The sequence below is a fragment of the Mirounga angustirostris genome, unplaced genomic scaffold (genome assembly GCF_029215605.1).
Source record: "Mirounga angustirostris isolate CCGP_5_RB_7025 unplaced genomic scaffold, mMirAng1.0.hap1 SCAF_3, whole genome shotgun sequence".
Lineage (NCBI taxonomy): Eukaryota > Metazoa > Chordata > Mammalia > Carnivora > Phocidae > Mirounga > Mirounga angustirostris.
In genome coordinates, this window is record NW_026991711.1 from 126,812,455 (window position 1) to 126,825,185 (window position 12,731).

General features: G+C 43.8%; 1 protein-coding gene across 2 annotated transcripts in view; it reads right to left on the bottom strand.

The window, feature by feature from the left end:
- Window positions 1-1,517: 1,517 nt before the first annotated feature.
- Window positions 1,518-12,731, bottom strand: part of DPP4 (dipeptidyl peptidase 4) — a 79,855-nt gene continuing 68,641 nt past the window's right edge. For both annotated transcript variants that reach the window (XM_045868749.3, XM_064586617.1), the window contains 3 exons: window positions 4,528-4,600; window positions 4,192-4,265; window positions 1,518-2,634 (listed from right to left, as the gene is read on the bottom strand). In XM_045868749.3, the coding sequence (XP_045724705.2) occupies window positions 2,533-2,634; window positions 4,192-4,265; window positions 4,528-4,600 (249 nt within the window). In that variant the 3' untranslated portion in view covers window positions 1,518-2,532. The remainder of the gene's footprint in view (window positions 2,635-4,191; window positions 4,266-4,527; window positions 4,601-12,731) is intronic.

A 12,731-nucleotide genomic window follows, 5' to 3' on the forward strand; every position in this document is an offset into this window, starting at 1 on the left:
ATTACCATTTGTAACCCTCGTTATGTGAAAAATATGTGCTAGGATTTTTTTTTACCACCTCTGGGCTCCAGAGAAAATAACATGTTTAGAAACTAAAGGAGCAGTGAATTGCATGGTTTTGATATTGTACAACTATTGTACAATACAGATATTATGCGATGGTCTTAATATCTGTGTAGTATCTGATGTGCAATATCCACTATTGTGCAATGGTCGTACTGATATCTGTGAAATATCTGCTATTGGGCAATATCTGCTATTGTTAACATCTGATACTGCCAAATGGTTTTAATATCTGTACAGCATCTGATATTGCACACTATCTGGTTCCAATTAAAATAAAAGAAGAATTTCTATTTAATTTGCTCTTATGACTATTAATTCGGTCCAGGTTGTGAACATATGATCTATGACTACTTTCCTGGGTATAGAACTCTGCAAAGATCGGTCCAGTTACTTACAATGACTGAACTCTATTAAGAAATAGAATTATGGGGGCGCCTGGGTGGCTCAGTCATTAAGCGTCTGCCTTCGGCTCAGGTCATGATCCCGGGGTCCGGGGATCGAGTCCCGCATCGGGCTCCCTGCTCCGCGGGAAGCCTGCTTCTCCCTCTCCCACTCCCCCTGCTTGTGTTCCCTCTCTCGCTGTGTCTCTCTCTGTCAAATAAATAAATAAAATCTTTAAAAAAAAAAAAGAAATAGAATTATGACAAGAGCCCTACAGGTTTGCAGGTCAATTTATAGCTCTAATGGATGAGTGGGATTTGGGATGTAAGGTGAAGCTACTCAGTGGCATGCTCCCAAAGTACAATCGAAGCTGAATTTCATAACCCTCTGTCCATTCCTATGCATGACTCACCAGTCTTATGTTGTAATTGATAGTTTTTTTCCATTTTTCCAATTTTTAGATTTTTATGCTGGAGCTCACTCTGAGATAACTTTTTCCAATAAATGGTCTGAAGCTAAGTTCGAGTTCATAAAATCAATTTTTAAAAAAATTAGGCCATTTTGCCAACGATTGAAAAAAAAAATCCTGTTTCCTCAATTATCCGCTAGACTAAACTCAGCATCTGAAATCTATGCTTCCATTAATATAGATATGCCAGCCAAAAATAGTTAAACACTTAAGTAACTGACTTTTTTTCTTAACTTACACTGAGATGATATTATTGATGTTATTTGTTCTTATAACATGAGTCTCATCACAGTTTCCTGGAATAAAATTATAAATTATGTATTACATCAAAAATAAAAACTATTTGGGTCTTTCAAAAGCTATATATGTGTGTGATAGCAAATTGTGTATGTATTACATAAAAACCCTACAAACTGCTTAATTTAACACATTTTTATGTATCTTTTTTTTTTTTTTTTTTTTTTTTACAAAAGCTGAACTCTCTCCATGTTTACAAGGCAGTCTGGGATAACAAGCAAAATAAACAAGAGCCTTTCTGGATAAGCGTGTCCATATGCCAATGTGGTTTAGGTCTCATTCAAGACACAAAACGCACCACCTCTGAAAAAATGCGGGAACATTTATTAAATGACCAGGAGAAATTCCACAGTATGTAGAATGGGAATAACAATACATAACTTTGTAGTTTATTTTCGATTTTTAAAAACAAGTCCAAGGACATTAAAATATCCTTTTCATTAAGATGCTCCATGAAATGAACTAAGAAAAACTGATGCAAGGACAAATTCAAGTTCGAATTTGTGATACAAATATTTTCGTCTTTTAGCAGGGCGAGCTGATGTGTTCACATCTCCGTTCCAAGCTGCCCCTTGCCCTGGGAGACACCAGTAGTTTTAAGGCACGTTTACGGCGCCTCCCCACTGCCGTGGGTTTGTAGGACCTATAGCCAGGAGCTCGCACCTGGGGGCCTCGCACTGTTGGCAGATTCCCTCTCTTTTCTTTGGAGTCTGTTCAACTGCTGTGGTTTTACTCAGAAGTCAGTGCTTTGCAGAGATGATTTCCTGAGACTGTTTGAATAGTCTTTCTCAGAAAACCGTGCCAGTCTGCCTGTGAACAGCTGTTCTCTAAGAGAAGATGCCTGGTCAGGTCATCGTGCTCGGACGTGGGTTCCCAGCCAGGCCTACTAGCTTCCTTCCCTCCCCTCCCCTTGCCCTTCTTACCCCTGCCTCAGTGACGTCACTGCCCGCATCTTGCCATCCCTTTAAAGAAGAGAACGAGATTTGGACTGGTCCAGTTAGAAAAGAATATAATGCTTCCCTGGGAACCTATGCAAAGCTCCCATAAAAACAATTCATATTTGTTGTTTCAGCAACGGATGTGGAAATGATTTTAAATAATAAACAAAACCAGACGGAATAATTCAAACTTCAGTAAGGTAATAATCTGTTGCGAAGACAGAAGTCCCTACTTAGGGTTACAGACGTGAAATTTGGGAACGAAGGTAACCTTGAATTTCTTGATTTGAGTGTACTTTTTAAGATCATCATCTGAAAAGTGCAGTTTTGAGATAGAACAAAAATGGCTTTTAATAAGGTCGGGCATGCTGTTTTGAGGCGCTAGGGTAAAGAGAAGCACTGTTTTATGAAGTGGCTCATGTGGGTGTATATATGCTGGTGTGCCGTGCTGCTGGCGATTCCGTGGTCCTCGTCTGTATACCACTGCAGGGAAAGACAAAGGTCAGAAGTAGGAAGTCAGCTGTCTTCTTTTTTAAAAAAACAATTCAAATAAGCCATGAGCACACACAGAATTAAAACATTGTTTTAGGGGGTATATATATATATATATATTCTAATGAAACTATCCAAATCCACTTTCAGATTTGACTCAAAGGACACTTAGAACCACATCATGCACAGGAGAGAATGTTTATCCCATTAAGTACCCTAGTTTTAATTAAGTGTTATCAAGTGTCAGATTTCTCCTACTCTCTGGAAGAGAAACTGTATTAAAATAAATTTTTTAAAAGCACTTTTTCCTAATATATGTTACCAAGGAACTAGAAAAATCGATTCCAATATTTCATATATATGTTTAACATGAGGTCAAAAGGCAAATGTATTGTTTGCAAACACTTTGATTTTTCACTAGAATTTTCTATCTGTATGCCTGACATTTATGAAAGAGTTGATGACCTGAGGCAAAAATTTATCAACGCATCCCACATTAAACAAGTGGGAAATCACTACCCGGCAAACATATATTATGAAGACATAGACTTTTAAAAAATTGCCTAATTGAAGTATCATATCTTTTCTTTGAGTAGTAGAAAAAGAAACCTCAAGCTCTTATAAGAATCTGACCCCAAAAGACATATACCAGGTTTTTTGTTTTTTGGTTTTTTTTGGTATCAAATAACTGCCCCACTCTGATTCAGTGGGCATCATTTGAACTGATCACAGAGCAAAGTGAGTGTGTGTGTGTGTGTGTGTGTGTGTGTGTGTGGAGAGTGAGGAAAAGCAGGTTTTCTAGCTAATAGAGGCAAGAAAGCATTTTATACAAAAATATTTAGTGCAACACACACATGGGCATACATATAAAAATACAAACATACATTTATATGTGTTATATATACACACACACAAAAACCATCTTTTTTTCTTTTTTCTTCTTGAACTGAAAAGATCTAGAGCAGAAAATGAATCTGACTTACTACCTAGAAACAGCCTACCGTATAGGCAACAACAGCTCTAGCCATTTCCAACTCTATAAAACAAGCCTAATTGTTTATTGCCTGTGGTCGTTCAACAGAAGATAACGTTGCATTTGCAAAAACTGAAGCATGCCGATTATTAATGACCCACTGTTGTTAGGATGGCTAGTAATACATACTAGACAGAAATGGATTTTCATATTGGAGCTGAGCTATTATCATGCTGGTTTCACTTTAGAATTACTCTGCCACACATTTACTGAGTAAGTGATTACTTTTGAATCCAAATAGGGAGAGACTGAACGACCACATGGGTAGGAGAGCACTGTTTTGACTCTCCCAAGATATGCAATATTGTGCTTCTCAACCCCCAAGTCTCTAATAGTTATGAACATTACTCTGTCTATGGCTTAAGGCTATCACTTCCAACTTCTCATTGAACAAATAAAAACCCTTTTAGTTCTGTCCCTGTCTCCCGGGACTGTTTGAGGAGAAGGAGCCAGGAGAGGGGGAAACCAAGACCCCACCAGCAAGTTCTCCCCTTTTGCACCAAGTTTTGCTATACCATTGCTTGGAAATCCACTCCAGCATCCACCAGGGCTTTGGAGATCTGAGCTGACTGCTGAAAGTGAACGTTATCTGCAAGGAGAGAAAGGAAACACAAAGTAACTAATAGCCGCTCCTTTTCTGAGAGGAAGAGTGGGAAAGGCACAAGAAGAAAGGGACTATTTGAAGTTCTAGGACTTAGCATCCCATTTAGCCCAAGACAAGTGAGTTGTGGAAAGCAACACTGTTTTATTGAAGTAAATGTAACAGTCTTGCCCCTCATGCTTTTGTTTTGTCAGTAGTGAAATTGCAAACCTGTCTGTGATACTAAAAAGTCTAATTAACTGAAACTCACCATCTGCTGTTCCATGAATAAGGAGGTACTCAACTTGTTTAAAATTTTCAGCTCTGCTCATGACTGTTGAATTCTGGAATTGGGAAAAAGAATGTCATTATTCAAAAAAAGATCTGCCATAAACTGATTTTTCACTTCAGTTTACAAAATAAAATGTTTTCAGCTGGGGCCCCCTTTGATACAAAATATAGCAAACCGATATTTAAGCAAATGCTGTCTCCATGCATGGCAGAATGCACAGCATGCCCTGTGCCTGGGAGACAGGACTGGAAAGGGAGGATGCCACATCTTCCTTGCACATGCAGGCGGAGGGCACCTGCCACCAGGGCTGCACGCGAAGCCCCTTGAGTCCCAGATCCCAGATTGGCTGTGTCCTATGCATTAGCACAGGGCAGAGTCTCATATTAGCAATGTATGTTCCATGGGCTTATGCTGTAGTTCAGCCAAAAAGTGTATTGCCATGGCAACCGTGTGTCACATGGTGCCATACATGCTACATTTCAAAGAGCCTGTACATAGCATTTGCAACTAAACATACTCTGCAATATGTCATATGAACTTTGGTCCACATTGCTAGGCAATGAATGAGAAGCAAGTATTACCTCTTTTGGAACAGATGTTTAAAACCTAGGCAAATGTAACATATGGGAGGGGAAAGGGGTGCAAAAGATCAAGCATGGCCTTAGAAAATCAGTGGGTTGTTGTTGTCTGCCTCATTCTGTATCAGGGAAAATCCTGCTCTTGGATCAAGCCATTCCCAAATCCGCCAGAGAAACGGGGCAAAAAATGGGGAGGTAAGCTTTTTGAAGACCGACCTCAGTGAGGCAGGACTTCTAGAATGGGGATGGGGCCTTGGATGAGAAATCCTTTGAAAGCACAGAACTGGCCATCTGATCTTGATTTGGGGATGTTTACAAAGTTGGGATGAAGGCAAAAGTGTCACAGAGGCATCATAGTGCCTTTGGGAGAGGGCGAGCTGGACTCCGCTTCTCTTGTCTCCTTATGGGTTGGGGAGAGGGAGGGCCAGTGGTTTCCCTATAGGTTTAAAAATCATCCAGCTATTCCTTCAGCACCTTGGTAAATCAAAGTCAACTTTATGAATGCCAAGTTTATGTATTTTACAGATTTCTTTGTAGCTAACACCAGCTCCGTATTTTTTGATGGGAACCCTGATGGTCTGTCAGGAAGGGGATAGGGCTAAGGTGTTGGATTTGGATTCTAGCCCCAGCTTTGACATCAGTGAGCTGTGCGCCTGGAGACATGCCGCACTCTGAGTCTCGTCTTCTGTAAAATGGGCATATTTGTAGGAAGCACTGCTCTATTTAATCCTGCCAACATTCCTCTGAGATAAGTCTACGGTGATCCTGCTTTCTCCATGGAGACCCCAACACTCAGAAATGAGCAACTCGCACTAGGTTCCATCTGTATGAAGTGTCGGAGCTGGACACAAAGTCTGACGGCAGAACCTCTTTTTCTTCCTATGCTGCCTGAGGCCACTAAAATTCCAAGCTGCTCATGATGTGGTCTTCCCGCAAAGGAACAGTGAGAAATAAGATAACTGTCCCGGAATTTGTACCGCGCAAGCACCCTGGGTATCCCTCCGGCCACGGGCTTCCCGTGCCTTCTCAGACTGAACTAATCAAAAGAGAGCCGGTCTGCCGGGCCCTGTGAGCTTTGGAAGGCGTGTTTTCTGACCGTGCAGCTGCCGCAGAGCCCAATGTAGCAGCAGAACCCTGAGCAATCGCTGCTCTCCGGAGAGGAAAGGGTCAAAATCAGTCTCCCTAAAGGAGGGTAGGATTCAGAGCTTGAGCTGCCAGACGCTGGGGCTCCCACACCGCTGCGAACATCCATAATGTGAGCCGCAGGCCCCAGCGCTCCCTGTTAGCGCACCGCCCACCCCCCTCATCCTTGTGGCCAGAAAGCTCACAGCCTTGCCCAGCCACTGCCACTCGCTCGGCCTCGGTCCTCCCCACACCGAACCTAGCGCTCTGCTCCCCCAACACACGCAACTGCCGCACCGGAGACCTGACCCACGCAGGCAGCTCCGTCACTTCGCCTCACCTCCAGAAGCCCCACGGGCCTTCCTGGCTTGGCAGCTTGAACAGCAAAAGCTGCTCCTACAACCTCCACGAGCCATAAAACTGAGAAATGTCATTGAAACATAGAGTAATAGTTAGGAGACATATAAATACGCAGGACAGTTAGCAAGGAATGTGATAACTACTGGAGTTTGGACCAAAACAGTTTCTGGCTGCCTTTTTTTTTTCTTAAATGGAGTGAATACAGGCTGAAAGAAGACAATTTTTATAAACAAGTAAAACCCTGAGCCTAAGATAAATGTTGTGATGTACACACTGTAGCTGTGATGAACTAGACATGGTGAGAAATGCAACATACTGAGAAAAAGACGAAAACTGTGATAAAAGTGTCATGATGCAAATTGTTTTACATTAACAATATTACACTACAAAGAAAGAAAGACAAATACTTTAATGCAGCACGAGAAAAATAAAACAAAAGGCTCCCCTGCAACGGTGAGCTAGGTGTGCCCTTTCCATGCACGCTTCCCCCTGCTCCCTGGGAGAAGTCTCCAGAGGGGCCTCCCGGCTCAAGGTGGACCGGCGGACCGGCAGCCTGGAGGCACACACCCGCTCTCAGACTCCCAGGAGGCAGAGAGCATTCCCCCCCACCCCAGCCCCCAAAGATGCAGCCGTGGCACCCTGCCTCTGGCACCACCCATCATTCCCTACTGGACCAAGAATCCTGGCTTCTCCATCAAGAGAGACCCTTGGCGGTCCACTGTGCGGAAGGCCACCCCCGAAGCCGGAGAAAGAGATGCACGCATTAACTGAAGATGTGGTTAATAATCGGAAATAATACCATCGTGCTATTTTAACCCACTAAAATAGGATAATCCCCATTTGCCTATCGATGGAAACAGAAATAGAAAAGGAAATGGATGACTAAGTTAGAAGCCGAATAGTCTATCACCAGCTACTAAAAAGGAAGCTCAGAGTGATAAATGGGCAAGGATGCAATGGTGTGCAGTTGGCACCCTCCCGAGGCTAGAAACTTCCGGAGAGCCCCGCTGTCAGCAACAGTCTGGCAAAACGAAGTGGGAAGGATTGGTCCAGTGGCAGTGCCGATTCCACAGCATCTCTGTGAGGAGCTTTTCCTTCAAGCCCTAAGAAGAACCATCTGTAGCTGCTTGTTGGATCATGCTGGTTCCTCAGTTACCTTCCAGCAAATAAATCTTTGTATTTTTGAAATAAAGAGAGAGCTGATAAGAGCAGGGAAGTACTGTAAGAAACAGAAGTTCTAACAATTTTTAAGCCACCCCTTGTGCCATCGAGGAACCATAAGGACGACTGGCTTCCTGAGGACGATGATGGCGGCAGGTGCCATGTTTTGAAAGCTTCCCTCAGGGCAGGCACAGGTGTCCCATTTAAGCCTTTTGGTAACCCCGTGAGGTAGGCTTGATGATCCCCATTATCCAGATGAGGAAACTGAGGTTCAGAGAGCTTAACGAACCTCTCCGAGCTCACGCTGCTAGTAAATGGTGGAAACCAAATTTGAGTAGAGGTCTAACTCCAAAGTCCGTTCCCCTTAACCTTACGTCCTAGTGTTCCTCACATCCCAGCCAACCACTAACTCATCACCATTTCCAGGCTTTTGTGGAGAGGGCAAATGGCCACTGGTCTAATGGACAACCCAGCACATCAGTGATATATTATGGGCGCACTGATTTCCTCTATGCATTGTCCTGCTTGCAACCCAAAGCTCATAAATAGCATTAAGTAATGCTATTCGGGGAAGCACCATTAATGCTACAGAAAACAGAGGCCAGAGAACATTTTTAAGAAAAAATTATTTCGACCCACTATATCGGATGTTTTACTTGTTTACATCTATCAAACAACTGTATCCGTGAGATGCCAAAGAAGAGAGCCCGTCAACCCGACAGGGGGCTCTACCTCAGTCCTCACCAAGCAACACTGGCTTCTTTAAAGATCACACAGCAGTCAACATTTTATCAGCACTCAACAAACAAGTTAAGGTTTGGCTTAAATCTGAAGGTCTCTCTCCCTTTGGCATATTCTGGGATAATAGAACAAATGTCAAATCAGTACAAGATGGCATATTTACAAAATTGCACCCTGTTTTGCATAACCTAACGATGCAGCAGTTCTTAAGGATTGAACATTTCAAATCTGCTAGCAGAAGACTGCCAAATCTATGACTGTTTCCTACACTTGCCAAAAGCCTATCAAATTTTGAGCAAAATGCAAAATAAATCTCCTCTACAAGTTAAATCAGTCCCTTCTGTGTGTTCCAGGCTGGCCTCTTCCCTTGGCAACAAGGCTCAGGACTTGGGCCCCATTTCTCTTGCCCTTGATCTTCTGCTTCTCTGCGGATTCATAAATTCATTCCCACCCCAGTCTCTGTCCTGCCTTCTAGGCCACCATTTGGCCTGCTCTTCCCACAGCCCTGCTTCCATGTTATCCGTCGGTTCATCCAACCTGCTTCACAAATCCCCCGAAAACCAGCTGTACCTGCTACTCATATGTGGTTGTGCTCTGCCTTGCTCCTCTCTGCAACCCACGGGGAGCGTCTCTGCTCTCCCTCTTTATCTCCTAAGTCTTTCTTTATTGGCTTCACGCAAGTGCCCCTCCCTCGCCTACCCATCAGCATCTACATGTTATGTAACATTTTTGTGCCTCAGTTTCAGTGTCAATAAAATGAAGATAATTAGAACACTTATCTCAGAGAATCTGAGGGAGAACTGAACCTAATAAACCATCTAAAGAGCTTAGGATGTGTCTGCCCGTAGAAGCAAGCACTTAACGAATAAATGAAAAAAATGAATGAAGTAAATGAAACTGGATTCTCCGCTCCCTCAGTTGAGAGGAGCTGGGGGGGTGTGTGTGGGAGAGGTGAAACCCTAATTTCTTGGCCACTTCTCTTCCCTGCCCTACATGCTCCGAAGGTACAAAATCCCTGGAGCCTGTCACAATTAGGGAACCACTTCTCTTTCCATACATAAGGGGCACTCTGTCATATTTGAGTTCATGCTCTATTACCTACTCTCCTTTATTTCTCTTTGATAATTTTGTGTTCATGTCTTTGCTCACCAACAAGGTAATAAACTTTTGAACAATTAAAATACCAGGCACTTTGCATGGGTGAGTGAAAGTTCACCATTATGTTAATTTTTTAAATAGGTTTAACTAAAAGACCTGTGATTGACCATATGAAAGACCACTTGTCAATGTTAGTGAGCAACACACTCCTCAAGGTGTGGTTGCAGTTGCTATTTGCTTTTTGCTATTGGGGTGAGGGTTTTCTCATTGCCTATCTGATTCCTTTGCTCAAATCTGCCACCATTTTGGTCTGCTGTGGACTGAGACTCACTGCAGAAAAGATGTTTCCATACTGCCTTTTAGAGTGCTCCTGCCTTGCCACTTGGCAGCAGGTGGGTGACTATCTACCAAGAGTCCCATGGGATCACTGCTCATGTCCCTGCATTGGGTCTGAGCCTTAGTCCAGGGTCTGCTAATCTATACGGCGGCTTTGTAAGAATAGGAAAAGGCATTCCTTCTGGTTGGATGCAGCCCCAGAGGTTCATGTCTTGGTGAATGAAGTGTGGACTAGTTTTCAGCAGTGCACAAGCTGAACAACTATACATGGCATCCCTACCTGTTCCATTTGTGTGTACGTATGGTTTCTGGAATTTCCTTTCCTAAATCATAAGTAGGACCTTTATTTCATGAAATGTGCTTCTCTTGGTGATGTGGGTTTCTCGGAATTCTTCCAAATCTGGATCATCAATGACCTAATAACGAATCTTTTTTCTCATGCATTTTCTTAAATTAAAGATCGTCTTCTCTTATAAAGGCTATAATCCTGGCTACTCTATTGATGATTCATTAGCTGCAAATGTAGACAAAGATCAGGGCCTGGCTTATTCCACGCTTTGGTCCTTCGTGACCCGGATGTCCTGCAGAGAGTCAGTGGGCCAGACGAAATGGGAATCGTTTTCAAAATATTTCCTTCTGACCCACAGATAGGCACCGGCTACTGAAAGCCTCTAAGGAATCGTCTTCTTTGTCTTTTCCAAAAGGGAGGGGGGAGGGAGGGAGGGAGAGAAGGAGAGAGAGAAATAAAAACAACCTGGGAAAGAAAAGTAAAAGATGGGGTCCAGAGGGGCAGCTGGGGCCTCGAGGAAAATAGAATCGTTGAATGTATTCTTGCCAGAGACAAAAGCACAGGCTTATTTAAAAAACAAAGGAGGGCAGCTTTATTCTAAAGCCTGCTGTGCCCCAAATATAGGCACTGAGATTCAGCTCTCCACACTCTGAGGAAGCAACTTACCAGGGTGGAAACAATTCAGTGAGCGGTGGCCTCCCTTTCCCTACACACCTTAACTCTCGCCCGCCCAAATCATTCCTCCGAGTAACACATTGGGAACCTTTAGCTCCCTGGTACTGGCAGTTTTAATGTGTCCATTGCCAGCACTGAATTTTGTGCCAAGAAAACTCGACTCCTGGCGTGGAAGGATTAAACAGTCCTCGGGTCCCATCTGTGCAGTGAAGCGCAAGAGTGACTTGGTGCACCCAGTGTGCGCCTGTTGCCGTTGGCAGGGCGAAGTGACTTCTATTTACATGACTACCTCCTGCGGCGAACACCTACGGGGAGAGACGAACATGGCCACCTCAGGGCCGGTTGGGATGGGGAAGCGGGGGATCGATGTGGGAAGGACGAGCCGCTGGGAGAATCTGGAAAAAGATGCAGGATGAAAGGGTAGATTAGGACGAATCATCCTATAAAGGGGAGGGCCGGCTGAAGAGGAAAGACCCTGTTGGCTGTCGGCTGACGTTCACGGAGAGCAGTAGGGCAGGTGCCGTGGACTTCCCTCGGCGTCGGGGTTTGGACTTGACCCTGTGCCTCTAGGTTCAAGGACTTTTCAGAATGGGATTTTTAAAATGAACTTTTGACTTAACATCCCCCGGGTTCTAGAGTCAGGGTTGGGGTCCTGGACTGTAAGTACATCTCTGTTTCAGGAGTTTTAGTACTTGGAATATTTGAGAAAGCCCTTCAGCAACTCGGCAAATACGGCATGCCACCGGAGGGATGGCTTGCAAAGGTCAGCATCCTGGTCAGGTTAGGGACAAGAAAATTCCAGATGTAAAATGAGCGAAGTGATGGAGACAGGCAATTTTTACAACAGTGTTTCCCTTCAAAAATTCTTAAATCAGGAAAGGTTTTGAGGTTTATACTTCATACTGGGTCATCTAAAGAATATAGTGTTGAGTAGAGATGTGAACAGTTAATAATATTGCAGAGAAGAAACGGGTGTACAAAATAACCGTGAGTTCAAGATAGAGAAACTGAAGATTAAGAGACATACAAGAAAATGTCATGAGAGTCAAAAGGGGATGCTAGTCTGCCGGGAGAGCAGTACAAATTTCCTACTAAGTGGTGATATAGGGGAAATGACATTCCAAGCAAAAGGCACAGAAGACAAGGGCATAAAAGGGAAAGGCCCAGAAATATTCAGAGAACAGTGGCTATTACAAGCGAACTGGACCATTGTAAGAAGGATGTTAAACACCTGGTTAAAGAATGAGGGCTGGACTCAGTTGAGTCACACGAAAGATCCGTGAAAGTGTTGTATGTGGGGCTGTGGGGATTCATCTCATGCCCCGTTGTGGTGAAGACAGGAGCAGAGAAAGACAAGCTGAGGGGACACCAACCGGGTTATTATTAGAAAAGCAGGGCGCCTGGGTGGCTCAGTCGGTTAAGCGACTGCCTTCGGCTCAGGTCATGATCCTGGAGCCCGCATCGGGCTCCCTGCTCGGCAGGGAGTCTGCTTCTTCCTCTGACCCTCCTGACCCTCCCCCCTCTCATGCTCTCTCTCTCTCTCAGTCTCTCTCTCAAATAAATAAATGAAATCTTTAAAAAAAAAAAAAAAGCAGATAGTCACGTGACAGCAGCAATGTCATGACTGATGAAGAAGGGAAAGGATGTTTAAGGCAGCTTATTGGATGTGGAGGAGAAAGAATGGGAAGAATTGAGTCCCCAGAGTATTATCGGGGACAACTGGCAGAAATGGGGACAACCTGATTACAGGACTGCTTGGTAGTGGAAGATGATCAGTGCATCTCACTGACAGGCTGTCGCTTTTCCATCTTGACTGGAAAACA